This window comes from Spizellomyces punctatus (genome assembly GCF_000182565.1).
Source record: "Spizellomyces punctatus DAOM BR117 chromosome Unknown supercont1.2, whole genome shotgun sequence".
In the NCBI taxonomy this organism is placed as follows: domain Eukaryota; kingdom Fungi; phylum Chytridiomycota; class Chytridiomycetes; order Spizellomycetales; family Spizellomycetaceae; genus Spizellomyces; species Spizellomyces punctatus.
Window position 1 is genome coordinate 188,150 of NW_015971538.1, and position 13,403 is coordinate 201,552.

The following is a 13,403-nucleotide window of genomic DNA, read 5'->3' on the forward strand; positions in this document are numbered from 1 at the left end:
GGCTGAGCAGGATGTGGCCAGTTGATAAGTATCCAGGCGACATATTAACTTTATTCCTACACTCAGCGAGAAAAAGAGCTTTGTTGCGCGACCAAAGATACAGCAGTTCTTGCCTCGAAAAATTTCAAAGCTCCAGAATAGCAACAACGATAGGCAGAGGAGGTTATTTCAAACTGAAGACGCTCGGGATGGAGCAAGCCGACCAGTAGCGGGATTACGATATCTTGCTTATTGCTGATTCAGCCTCACGTGATTTTGAACGCAACCATAACTCCTCCATCGCTGTTGCCAGTCTTTGTCTTTAAATCAATGCTGAACGATGCCACCTCAGCGAGGGAAATCTGGCGCAGGCCGACCGGACCAGGCGGATGAAATTGGATCCGAGGCGGCAAAGAAATATAATGGACTGTTTTCTGAGAAGGTGAGATTTCTCAACTGATCTGCATCGGGGGGCGCAGCTGCTTTGCTTTTTCTACCCAAACGCATTGGAAGCTATCATGCCACCCAAAGCGTCCTAAAGACCATCGCTGACCTCATTGGCACCTCAGGACTGGAAATGTAAACTTTGTTCCAATATCAACTGGGCTCGACGAAACGTGTGCAATCAGGTAATGTGATCAGTTCACACGCTGTAAAGATTAGATTACTGAGCCGCATGCTATTAGTGTCAATCTCCAAAGCCTGGCAGTGGCACGGACGCCCAGAGGGAAGGGCACGGTGGAGGGTTCTTTGATAGAGGTGGGTTTGTTCCCACATTGCGAGGAGCTCCAAGAAATCATAGCTCTAAACTACAGTGTAGAGGCGGAAATCGAGTACAGAGAGACACGCTATCAAGATGATGATGAGTATGACGATTTTGGAAGGCTAAAAAAGAAGAAGCGAAATGGGAGTGGGCAGGAAGGGTCAGCTGAGCCGGTGTCCCGTCCTCGAATGGCAGCGGAAGCGGACCAAAAGGTTGAAAAACAAGATCGCGACGATGATGATGACGATGATGGCGATGGGGATGATGGAAAATGGGATGCATGGGCAGATATTCTAGGCGACGATACGAAAACCGAATCAGTTGGAACTAAAGCAACCAGCGTCGCCTCCGAGGAGAAGACATACGCCGCCAAACTTGAACGAGACAGATCCCCTCAAAGGGATCGTGATTACCGCTACAGAGACCGCAGGCGATCTCGTAGTCGGTCTCGATCTAGAACGCGATCTGACCATGGTGAGCGAAGAGGATACGAACGTCGGAGTCGGTCTCCAAGATATCGAAATGGGCCGAGGGGGGAACGCTCCTATTCCAGGGAAGAGGATAGGGGATACCGAAGAGTCAGTAGAAGTCGATCTCGCGATCGGTATAGGAGAAGATGACCGCGTTTTAATGTGCACCAGCGGTTGGGGTCTTTCATTCAGACAAGAATTATCAGCGCTGTGCTACATCCATCATCGGTGCAAGACGATTGTAAATCCTTGCTCAGTATCATGATCTTGTCTATAATTTACTGTTGCAATGACCCTCATGGATGACTACTTTTTCCCTGACGGTGGAGACGGTGGCGGGCCGATGACAATGCCATCTTGATCCTCCTTCAGTTTCCCAGCAGTCAACCCTTGTTCTAACTCCTTAAAGGATACTTCGCCAGATCCTCGGGCCAATGGCTACAATGTCATCGTGGCGGTCAGAACGCGGACTTGTCAAAAAAAACCTGCATCTTGTCCTACCTTTGGTTGCGATGGATCAGGCTTCCATCCAATCTAATCGGAAACATGTTCAGATTAAGGGTTGCCAGTTAGATGCCTGGGTTTCTCTTTCTTCATCGACTTACCATATATATGACCTAAATGGTATAGATATGACGAAAGTAAGTACGGTGCCCGTTACCTCCACTGGGACCAGAAGTGCAGTACCTGAAAGGTTGCGGGGACGCTTCCATCATCATTTCCGTAAATCTCTGTATCATGAAACATTGACATCGTAAACACAACACACATCCGCAGGAATACTAGTATGACTGACCTTTGTAGGTAGCCGCTGCAGCCATGAGTGTGTCACGTGATATATAAGGTTTCCTTCAAAAGGGCACAGTGTAAACCGTAGATCAATAAGCCAAGATGGAAGTTTACCATTTATGAAATTACCTAGCGGCAATCGCATTGCTCTCCCCCATGGCTCTCAAATCATCCATTAATTCGAACATTGAAGGATAATTCACAGCAATTTCATCCACATCAACAGTGATGAGATTAAACCCGGCACGTTGAAGAAGGTTCGCCACGTCCCGGACATCTATGTCATCGTCATTAACTTCTGATGTTAAAGACCACTTCACTGTCTCATCACCGAATCTTACCAGTCATTGGCGAAATGTGGGGAGAAACACCTCCTTCGCGGTCAATTTCGGCCAGTTGGAGAGAGGTTCTAAGCGGTCCGATAAGTCTAATTCAAGCAAAGTCTCAAAGACAGAAGGTACATACCGCAGTTCATAAAGAGTGTCACCACCAAACATGGCCCCAATGAAGACACCGTCTGGCTTCAATGCTCGCTGTGCTTGGATCAGCGTCCCGGGGATATCGTTTACCCAATGCATACTTAGACTGCTCATGATGGCATCCACAGAGTTTTCTTCGAATGGCAGGGATTCTTCGTCACCAGCTATGCGCTCCGTTGGCACTATATACAGTATCAAAGAGAGCCCTCATGCATTACACCGAGTAGAATAAACTTACCTTCGTATTCAATATCTTTGTCTCGATATAGGAGTTTTTCTAATCGCGCAAGATTGCCATTAGTTATCTGAAATCACTGTGATTACAAAAATACAATCAACTCACCCGACATATCATACATGATCAGTTTGTCCATCATATCAGAATCCACAAACTTGATAATATGCCCAGCGCCTGAACCCAGATCTATCACTTTTGAAAATCGCCGCTTAATGTCCTTTGTAAACCCAAGAATTCGTTAAGACTTTTCCGAATGTTGGAATGCTGACCCTTGTTCGGTCCGCATCCGCGTCGCAGCCGACAGATCCCGCCATACACCGAAATATCAACCCACCAGCAACCGATCCACCAACCGATCGGCAACCTCATCCTTCAAGTAATCCACATCCCGACTCTCTTTTCGTAACGCTGCTCGGTCGCGTTGTCGCTTTTTGACAGAGCGGTTGAAGATGTGTTGAACAGGAGGTAGATTGGATGAAGTTGCAAGGTGGGCACATGAACTCCGTTGCGCAGCTAATGTGAGCGATGTACGGAGAAGGGGATAGAGGTAAGGTAACCGCGGAGGTATGCGATGCATTACGGAATTTGGAGGTGCTCAAGTACAAGTGCAAAGTAGACGAACAGTTGTCATGATCGGACACGTGGCGTGTGGCGCTGACATGAGGTAAGCGAATCTCTGGTTTGGTGTGGAGTGCAGTAGATCTCAGTGCCATATTCCTGCAGCAACGTCTTCAGTCATGAAGATTACAGAGTTGAAACACTCAGGACGGATTGAACAATAAGGATCAATTAGCCAATCGCCATTGGCGTCAAAGCGATGAATTGATCATCATCTTATGAAGTCCTGAATCAAGCGTCCAAAGTACAACTGTCGGCCAGCTCTACCTAAGACCTTAGATGGGCAAGCTTACTCTGCCTTGGGATCTTGCCGTGGTCTTCGAAATCCTGGAACACCACCGGCCATGTAAAATGCCACAAACAAGCCCCCGAACACTAGCAATAACATCATATTGCTTTTCAAGAATACCTGAGAAAAACAAGGGTTCTCAGTAAATGCCAGCACAGATGATGAACGAGATAGGATACGCACCATTGAACGGTCAATACCTTTTGAGATATTGTACCCTAAACGACCCAAAAACCCGGACGTGTATTTTGGCTAGGACGGAGACGACAACCGATGAATAACACCAGCCAGATGGCAACCAATTGGATGACTGACATACCGATGCGGTTCCCTCCAGGATATCGTTGATGTTTTGCAATAGCGATTCCTTCTCAAAGCCAATACCGCGTCCACCTTTATCCGTGTCGTAATATTTATCCTCCTATTCAAGAATTTGAGAAATTGGTTCACGCAGACGATATCACATGAAATTACCTTTGGATCCGCGATAATCAAAGTTGGCAACTGGTCTTGACTTATCCCGTAGACTCTCTCAATGTAGTTGTGCCACTTGACACCATCCAACCATGTGACAACCACCAAATTATGCATGTTCTCTTCCTTCTCTTTTTTGCTCCACGCAATGGAGCTGTCTTTCAAAGTTTTTAGGACGCTCCCACTTCGAGGCGAAGAGGGATCGATGATCGCCATTACTACCAACTTGTCCCCACCAAGGACCTGCTCTTGATTGTCAGAATCCAAATGAAGGACACGTGGATATCGATTATCCAAGACAAATTGTCGAATGTACTGTCTAGCCGCCAATGTGTCGTCCAGATCTCCAGTGTGCCTGATGAGTGTATCACCATGGTCCTTTACCGCGAACAGATATGGGCCGGACGGCGGTGCCTTAAAAAGTTCACGCGCAGCAGAATCCGGGGTTACAAAGAACGACGCTTCGTTGCGCAACGCTTTTGCTACGGTAATTACAGCGTTCTAAACAACATCCATTGTTCAGCTTACGTTAGGCACTTATTAGTGAAACAATGACGGTTGTTCACACTCACAAGAGCAGACTTTGGCATTGTCCGAGGATCGTACAAGAGAAAGTATGACACTTCCTTTTGTTTCCATATTGCGGGAATCTCTGAAGCTTTCACAGGTGTAAAGGCCGGTTGGCTGCTAAATCCTAGTGCATAATCCCGCAGGGCATCGAATGACCGTGACCCCCGATACTCAATAGGCGGTGACGGCTGTTGAAGAAATTTGAGCGTCGGATAACCGCGAACACCAAATTGTTTGCATATGCTGCCCTCACGGGTGCAATCAACCTCCCCAACGTTGACAAGGCCCTTCAGCGCCGGTGCAAGATCTTCGAACACCGGCTTGAGTTTTTGGCAATGAGGGCACCAGGGGGCATGAAACATGACAAACCATGGAGTATTGTTCGTCATGATTGCAAACGTCTTTTCGGTCAACTGAACAAATCGACCGTCGGGATTGATCCCTCTATTTGGTTTGGTGCTAGCGTCCACAATGGCTTGGAGTTCCTTGATCGCTTCATTCAGACTGTCAGTGGCGGCACGTTCCTGCTTCACCAGCGCTTCTTGCTCTCGGTTTACCGCGGCCTTATCCTCTTTGGACTGTCCAGAGTCCGCTGACTTTTGCTGGGGCTCGGATCCAGGCAGAAGCACCGTGATCTTGCTTTCGATGTAATTCATCAACTTGCTAATCTCCTTGATGTCATCAGGTGTGTCCATCAACTTTCCATTGAGATATCTAGAAGGCAAGCTTTAGCTAGTGTGCTGGTAACAATATTCCGTAATGGGAACCAACGGTCCGTACAGTTTCACGGTGGGATAGAATTCAATCTTTTGATCCGTACACAGATCTAAGTAGAGAGTTAGCAAACGGATGACTTTGGTGGAAAGTAGAACATTACACACCTTCATTGACTGCCCTCCCAGTGCATTCCACTTTCCCTAGGTGAAAGTCTTTCTTCATGGCCTTTACCTTTCGCTGTGCCTCCAGCCATGTCGGTGTAAACCTAGGCGCGGTAAAAGTGTCATGCACGATTTCCTTGGACCATAGAGACGCTCAAGTGCCTTACTTTCGACAGTGAGGACAGGACTTTGAGCCAAAAAACACTAGCCACGCTCCCTTGCTAATGGTCGTTGTAAACTCGTTTGGATCGATAAAGGTGACCTGCGGCTCAGCCTCCTTGTATGCCTGCTCCATCTCGGCATTGCCATTCACCGATACCAGACCCGCCCATGCAAAGAATATGCAAAATAAAAGAACCACCACCCTCATGCTGTGCGATGTTGCTGCTGGGTGGGATGCTCTGTTGATTGCCCCAGCTGCTTCGCAAAGCAAACGGTATGGTAGGATATAACCCACTCGAACCGCATTTCAAAGAGTCATGATATGCGATAAAGACTAAAAATAGGACATTTATAACGATGCCGTAGTGGGATGGCCGTAGCGGAACAGTTGTGCCGTGTGGATCATAAACAAACCGTTTGCGCAGCACGCCAGAAAGGCGTATAAACAAAAAGAAACTTTTGAAACTTGCCAGTTGAAACAACCCAAAAAAAAAGAGAAAAAAAAAAACACGCCAGTAGCAAGTTTGGGGGCGTCAAGGGATCGAAAGTTCAATTTTTAAAGAATTTCAAAACTCTTAAGTCCCAGCCCTGTTTGCCCATCTCGCTGCGCCCCCATTTCCCCCCATTGCTTTCTTCCATTTGCTGGGCTATATTATCTTTTACTTGCCAGCATTCCCCCCATCTTTCTCCCTTTGCTTTTACGTTTACGGTTATGCTTTTATTATAGAGGATATTCTTTTATTTTTACATAGAACAGGTAACGCGTGAGCTACAACCAGCGGTTGTGTTTCGCCTCCAGTGCTCCCTAACTCAATGCCATCACTTTCTGCTAGCGTTTTTAAACAGGCTCTTGCAGTCTCCTCTAATTCACAATGGGTCGCAGCAAGAAGGTCTTGGCGCCCGGCGACTCTAAAGAAGACTTGATTCTTCTTCCCAATCTAACAGACGACGTTGTTTTCGCCAACCTCAAAGACCGCTACTCCCGAAACCAAATCTTCACACGCATAGGTGCCAGTGCACTTGTAGTCGTCAACCCCGTAAAGACTCTCGAATCCTTTTCCGACGGAACATCCTCACAATATGCCGCATGGGCAAAGGACACATCCGAGGAGAAGGTGCCGCTCCCCGCGCACATCTTTGACTTGGCCTCTTCCGTGTTCTACCACATGCTACGCAACCAGCAAGATCAATCCGTAGTCTTTTGGTATGTAAAGCTATTCGCTCGTAAAGGCGTCATCCGGTTGCTATCTCTAATCCCAATTTTAACAGCGGAGAGAGCGGTAGTGGCAAAACCGAAGCTCGGAAACTTTTGGTCAGGCAGTTGATTGCACTCAGCAGAAATGCAAAAAAGAAGTCAAAGGTGCACTCGGGAGTAATGAAAACGGAAACGGTTTTGGATGCGTTTGGAACGGCACGCACACTGACGAACCCAAACTCCTCTCGATTCGGTCGATACACCGAGTATCAGTATGACGAGCGCGGAAAAATGGTTGGTGCAAAGATGCTGGACTACCTGTTGGAAAAGAGCCGAGTATCCCACACTCCAGCCGAGGAACGGAATTTTCATATCTTTTACTACCTCCTGGCGGGTGCCACACCAGAAGAGAAGATACAATGGCGCTTGCAGGATGCTGGACATTTCTCTTACTTGCAGACACCGAGGCACGCTCGTCTGACTACGGAAGACCAAATCAAATTTGGAGAACTTCGAGATCACCTTAAATCCTTGGGCGTAGGAAGAAGATTACAAGCACAGATCTATCAATTGATGGCTGCTACACTTCATCTGGGAAACGTTACATTCCAGGATGATCCGGAAAAACCTCAGGAGGCATGTACGGTGAAGAACCAAGAGGCGTTGGAAATCGCCGCTGAGCTTCTTGGTGTGGCTGCACGGAATCTGGAGGCCGCGCTTACCTTGCGGACAAAGCTTGTATACAGGGACGTTGTCACAGTCTTCTTGAATGCCGAGGACGCCGCATCTCAGCGTGATTCCTTGGCCAAGACCTTGTATTCTCTGGTGTTCAGCTGGTTAGTAGAACACATCAACAGTAGGCTATGCAAAGAAGATTGCGCCACATTTGTAGGCGTGGTGGATTTGACTGGATTTGAGGACTCTAAATCAAACGGGTTCGAACAATTACTGGGCAATTTTGCCAACGAGCGTCTCCAACAGTTTGTCAACCATCGCATCGTAGAGGCTCATGAAGAATATGTCCGTGAAGGCATCCGCTCAGCCTCGGTTCCCCAAAACGACAATACCCCTATTGTAGACGTTATCGCGGGTAGCGGCGGCGTTTTTTCAGTGATCGATGCAGCATCTGTGGAAGGAAACCAGAAACAGCCAGATGTGCCTTGTCTTCAACGACTAACCGAGAAACTTGGCCAGAACCAGTTCTTTGTGCAAGGGAACTCCAGCACGTCGTTTGGGATTAAGCATCATTCTCGCACTGTCGAATATGATACCACCAACTTTCTCGATAAGAACAAGGATGTGCTATGCCCGGACTTTGTGTCGATCTTCCGAGGTAATGGCAAGGACATCCCTTCGTCTGCGAATGGCTTCATTCGAGATCTTTTCTCGGAAAAGGTTGTTTCGACCGAGAACGGTGGACGCGATTCTGGAATGGTCACTGGAGCGCAGGGGCCAAAGAAGCCCCTTCGCCAACCTTCTTTGAAGAGGAAGGGTGGCCGTTTCGGGTACGAAAAGACCGCTCCTCCCACAGTTGCATACAACTTCAAAGCAGCGATTGATGAGATGATCGACACCCTATCGGAGACAATTCCTTGGTTCGTCATGTGCATCAAACCAAACGAAGACCTATCTAGTGATAAATTGGAGTCGAAGCGGGTCAAGCAGCAGCTTCGTGCCTTGGGAATCACACGGATCGCTCAAGCTCGTGCTGCCGCTGACTACACGGCAAGCTATGGTATTGACGAATTTCTGTCTCGCTACCGAGTGATCATCGATCCCATGCGGTTGGATGAGTCTGCAGGTCCCAGCGGCAAGTGCGAGGATTTTGTATTGCAGAGCAATTGGACAAGTAGGGAAATGGCCATTGGTCGTAACAAAGTGTTCCTTTCCGAATCGTCGTGGATCTCCTTGGAAGATGAATTGAGAACCATTGAGGATCAGTTGCGCGCGGAGAGAAAGGCTCGAGGGAGGAGTAGAGCACGCGATGGCTCGCAAGAGAGGTCTCGCGGGACTAGTGTTGGTTCATCTAGCTTCCTTGACGATACCGCATCCCAGTATAGCACTGATATGGAGTACGGGGATGAGGGCTCTTACTACGACGATACAGAGTCTCAGTATAATTCAGAGTTTGAGTATGAACCATCCGCTCATCGATTGTCCCAAGTCAGTATCAGAGCAGGATCCATGGACAAGAAGCTAGCCGACAGGGACTTGAATGAACTGAATGTCATCTCCACGAAGAAAGATGCTTCAGAGGAAACCTTAATCGAGGAAAATGAAACATCGCCCGCTCGAAAAAAATGGGTCTGCTTCACCTGGTTCCTCACTTGGTGGATCTTTCCCCCCTGTTTGTCCTTCTGCGGTGGAATGAAGCGGAAGGATATTCAAATGGCATGGCGTGAGAAGGTTGCTCTCTGTATCATTATATTCTTCCTCTGCTGCGGACTTTTGTTCTTCATTATCGGTCTCGGTCGACTGATTTGCCCCAGAATCAACGTGCTCAGTACCGAAGAGTTGGCAGGACGAACGAATCCCGATGACCCTTGGGTGTATGCCTACGGTCGTGCATACGCCATCAAGCCCCTTATACAAACCCACCAGAATCTCAACATCCAAGATTATCGTCTTGCGGAGTTTTACGGACAAGACGTGGCCTTCATGTTCAACAAGACGAACAATTTTGCAGCTTACTGTCCTGGAGTACCTGCGCCGACCATGGGATGGGACAACTTGGCGAATCGTCGTCCACTTGCTTTTGACATGCACATGCACGACTTAATTCAAACTATCGATGGACAAAAATTTCCCAGACCTTACTTTGAATACATGAACCAGTTTGCTAAGAGCCGGGTTGCATGGACCATGGATTTCATTGAGGCGAATGCGAAGCCCACAAAACGGTTGATTGTCATCAATGACAATGTTTACGACGTGACAGCATATTTCAATTCGCCCTTCTTCAACGACCTGAACATTGACAGGATTTTTGGTGGTTTCATTGGCAAGGACGCTACAGAAGAGTGGAACAAAGTCATTCGAAACAGGGACCCCGGTCTCTCGAGGACGTATCTAACATGCATGAACAATATGTTTTATCAGGGTGTCGTCGATCACCGAAACGATGTCAAATGTCAATTCTCAAACTACGTCTTGCTCGCTAGTACCATCGTCTTGGTTGCGGTGATCGGATTCAAGTTCTTGGCTGCTCTTCAGTTTACGTCCGCAAAGGAACCCGAAGAGCATGACAAGTTTGTCATCTGCCAAGTGCCTTGCTATACGGAAGGTGCCGAGTCTCTGCAAAAGACTCTAGAATCCCTTGCTGTTCTGCGATATGATGACAAACGAAAGCTCTTGTTCGTCATCTGTGATGGTATGATTATTGGTAGTGGAAACGACCGACCAACGCCTCGAATCGTCCTCGATATCCTGGGTGTTGATCCCAATCACGATCCTGAACCTTTCAGCTTCCAGTCTTTGGGCGTTGGCGATAAGCAGCACAACATGGGCAAGGTCTATTCTGGTCTGTACGAAGTGCAAGGGCATTCCGTTCCCTATATTGTGGTCGTCAAAGTCGGAAAGGCCAGTGAACGCTCTCGCCCTGGTAACCGTGGTAAACGTGACTCGCAGATGATTTTGATGCGCTTCTTGTCCCGTGTTCACTTCAACTCTGAGATGAATCCTCTCGAACTTGAGTTGTACCACCACATGAAGAACATCATCGGTGTCAATCCTTCCTTCTACGAATACATTCTTATGGTCGATGCTGATACGGAAGTGTCCCGAGACTCGCTGAACCGTATGATTTCCTCGATGATCCACGACTCGAAAATCATGGGACTCTGTGGAGAAACGCTCCTCGCCAACGAAAAAGTATCTTGGACGTCGATGATTCAGGTGTACGAGTACTTTATTTCCCATCACTTGGCAAAGGCCTTTGAGTCTCTCTTTGGCTCCGTCACTTGTCTCCCGGGATGTTTCTGTATGTACCGAGTCCGGACCCCGACCAAGAATGTCCCTCTCCTTATTGCGCCTAGCGTGATCAATGACTATTCCGAGAACCGCGTTGACACCCTTCACATGAAGAACTTGCTCCATCTTGGTGAAGATCGGTACTTGACCACGTTGATGATGAAGCACTTCCCACACTTGAAGACCAGTTTTACCAACGACGCGCAGTGTCGCACCAACGCCCCTGACCAATGGTCTGTCCTGCTCTCGCAACGTCGTAGATGGATCAACTCCACGGTGCACAACCTGTTGGAATTGATGTTCTTGCCTCAGCTCTGCGGTTTCTGCTGTTTCTCAATGCGTTTCGTTGTCATCCTGGATCTGTTCTCAACGCTCGTGCAACCGGTTATGATGCTGTACATTATATACTTGATTTACTCTGCGGTGTCGGCAACTGAGATTTTCCCCAAAATGTCGATTATTCTATTGGGTGCTATATACGGTTTGCAAGTCATTATCTTCATTCTGAAGCGGCAGTGGGCGCAGATTGGATGGATGATTGTGGTATGTACACAATAGCGTTTTTTTGTCGTCTGACGGTGCTCGGGCTAATCCACCGTTGTTTTTAGTATATTCTTGCGATGCCTGTCTTCAGTTTCTATATTCCCCTGTATTCATTCTGGCACTTTGATGATTTCTCCTGGGGTAACACCCGTGTAGTTATTGGCGAAAAGGGCAAAAAGATGGTGTATTCTGCCGATGTTGCACCGTTCGATCCGAAATCCATCCCGCAGAAAAAGTGGTCGGAGTATGAAGCTGAGGTTTGGGAAAAGGGGTCCGAAGGTTCACGAGACTCTCGTGCATCGGACTTTAGCGGCCGACCACCAGTAGCGGGATCTGTCTACGGTGGAGCGTCAGCTTATGGTCCAGCACCGTCGGCATATGGTGGATCAGCATACGGTGGCCCGACACCTTCCGTATACTCTGGTTATGGCGTACCTGGAGCAGCGGGCTCGGTGTATGGCGGGTCTGCATACGGCGCCGCCGCGCCCGCTCTGCCACCGTATCAATCGCAAAAGCGGTTGTCCCATATTTCTGTGGGAAGCATGGGCATGTTTGCTGGTGGACTCCCTTCGGACGATGACATTCTCCGCGAAGTCCGACGCATCCTATCCACCGCCAACCTGATGACTGTTACCAAGAAGCAAGTGCGTGACGAGCTGTCTTCGGTATTTGGTGTAGATTTGACTGCAAAGAAGACGATTATCAACGGATTTATTGAGGATATACTTCAAGGAAGGTTGTGATTATGGAATCCTTATGAGAGTTAATATGTAGTCTTTATTGTTTAATTCGAGAAAACTGTATTTTGGAATGGTGAAGGGAGGTAGTAATGTACAAATGAATACAGTACAGTATGTGTATTATTGAACTATAACGGGATCAACTCACTGTATTTACGCCTTCAATCCTGGAACATCAAGTCTCAAAGCACTATCTTTGAATTCGCCCTACCTTCGACCCAAATCCTCAAGTTATTTATGCAGCCGCCGTTTACAAAACTGCGTACATGCAAGTGATACTGTTGATTGATTGAATGACTGACAGGGAGACAGAAGAAATACACGGTTCCAAAATCCAACATGAATCATCTCGTCTATGCCCCTAATACTCCCCCACACATCTTCTTTGCTAAATCCCGCGCAAATGGAATGTAACTGCACGGACAAGAGATTAGAAATGAGAAAACCTCAGGTCCAATAAATGCGTTTGTCATCCGATGATACATACCTCAAGGAATACCAGAACAAAGCCAAGAATTGGATGAAGCAGCACAGAAGGGTCAATAGCACGTTTTCGAGCTATTCGACGAGAGTATGCATCAATGAATAGGAAGCTCCAGACGGGGAAAGAGGACAAATCGGCACTTACGGTGAACGCAACGACCAATGTTGTCACCATCGTCACAAGAAAAATGATACTCGCCGTTAACCGCGTTGCATCAAACATTTTCTACACTCAAGAATGAATATCCGGAGCGTAAGGATGAAGACCAGTATAGCTTCAACTTGCCTTAAATTGTGTTTTGAATCCCACCAAAAATCCTGTTGATACCAAGGATATGATGTTGCCAGTGGTATAGAGAACCGCAAACCCGGCTATTGCTCCAAAGGTCAACAATATTGAGGACTACAGCCGAAGAATTAGAATACTTTGCCGCGCTGCAAATCAGCAAGTCGTTGACGTACAAGGAGAGATATGACGAAACCAAGGGTAAAACATATTCCAAAGCCGTAGAACCGTTGGGTGCGAGTCAGCTCCATTCCGCCGCACATCTGGAGTGACATGCATTGTCAGATAATTGCGCGCATAAAAACAAACTATGATGTATCAACAATTGCATACAGGGTCCATGGTTGAGCCTTGCTGGGCCGTGCTTGACATGTAATCCGTTATAGCCATGATGAAAGTGACTTAAGGCGAGAGAGGAAAAAACGAGAGCGGATGGAAGAAATGCGACAACAAGGTGAACAGCCCCCCCTCCAAGTAA

The 13,403-nt window shown here is 47.6% G+C and overlaps 5 protein-coding genes across 5 annotated transcripts; 2 read left to right on the forward strand and 3 right to left on the reverse strand.

Annotated features, from left to right (window-relative positions):
- Positions 1–318: 318 nt before the first annotated feature.
- SPPG_00934 (uncharacterized protein) lies at positions 319–1,513 on the forward strand (the record flags this gene model as incomplete). Its single annotated transcript, XM_016749261.1, has 4 exons — positions 319–421; positions 549–608; positions 666–738; positions 800–1,513. Coding segments are annotated over 4 exons (799 nt in total), but the record flags the coding sequence as incomplete, so codon positions are not given.
- SPPG_00935 (uncharacterized protein) lies at positions 1,348–3,305 on the reverse strand. The gene is made up of 11 exons (XM_016749262.1): positions 3,053–3,305; positions 2,824–2,935; positions 2,719–2,757; positions 2,467–2,662; positions 2,343–2,410; positions 2,131–2,278; positions 2,009–2,061; positions 1,900–1,943; positions 1,818–1,829; positions 1,714–1,746; positions 1,348–1,650 (listed from the first exon to the last, which is right to left on the reverse strand). The coding sequence occupies exons 1-11, from the start codon at positions 3,293–3,295 to the stop codon at positions 1,519–1,521; spliced, it is 1,080 nt and encodes a 359-aa protein (XP_016611491.1). The 5' UTR covers positions 3,296–3,305; the 3' UTR covers positions 1,348–1,518.
- A 113-nt stretch (positions 3,306–3,418) lies between these two features.
- SPPG_00936 (protein disulfide-isomerase domain) lies at positions 3,419–6,165 on the reverse strand. Its single transcript, XM_016749263.1, has 8 exons — positions 5,715–6,165; positions 5,551–5,651; positions 5,450–5,495; positions 4,672–5,383; positions 4,100–4,600; positions 3,945–4,046; positions 3,809–3,877; positions 3,419–3,745 (listed from the first exon to the last, which is right to left on the reverse strand). Exons 1-8 carry the CDS (start codon positions 5,915–5,917, stop codon positions 3,626–3,628), a joined length of 1,854 nt encoding a protein of 617 aa, XP_016611492.1. The 5' UTR covers positions 5,918–6,165; the 3' UTR covers positions 3,419–3,625.
- A 58-nt stretch (positions 6,166–6,223) lies between these two features.
- On the forward strand, positions 6,224–12,342 carry SPPG_00937 (uncharacterized protein). The gene is made up of 4 exons (XM_016749264.1): positions 6,224–6,466; positions 6,543–6,913; positions 6,979–11,416; positions 11,482–12,342. The coding sequence occupies exons 2-4, from the start codon at positions 6,582–6,584 to the stop codon at positions 12,157–12,159; spliced, it is 5,448 nt and encodes a 1,815-aa protein (XP_016611493.1). The 5' UTR covers positions 6,224–6,466; positions 6,543–6,581; the 3' UTR covers positions 12,160–12,342.
- On the reverse strand, positions 12,195–13,386 carry SPPG_00938 (uncharacterized protein). Its single transcript, XM_016749265.1, has 6 exons — positions 13,259–13,386; positions 13,102–13,188; positions 12,926–13,042; positions 12,785–12,865; positions 12,644–12,714; positions 12,195–12,570 (listed from the first exon to the last, which is right to left on the reverse strand). The coding sequence occupies exons 1-6, from the start codon at positions 13,313–13,315 to the stop codon at positions 12,510–12,512; spliced, it is 474 nt and encodes a 157-aa protein (XP_016611494.1). The 5' UTR covers positions 13,316–13,386; the 3' UTR covers positions 12,195–12,509.
- Between the last annotated feature and the right edge of the window lie 17 nt (positions 13,387–13,403).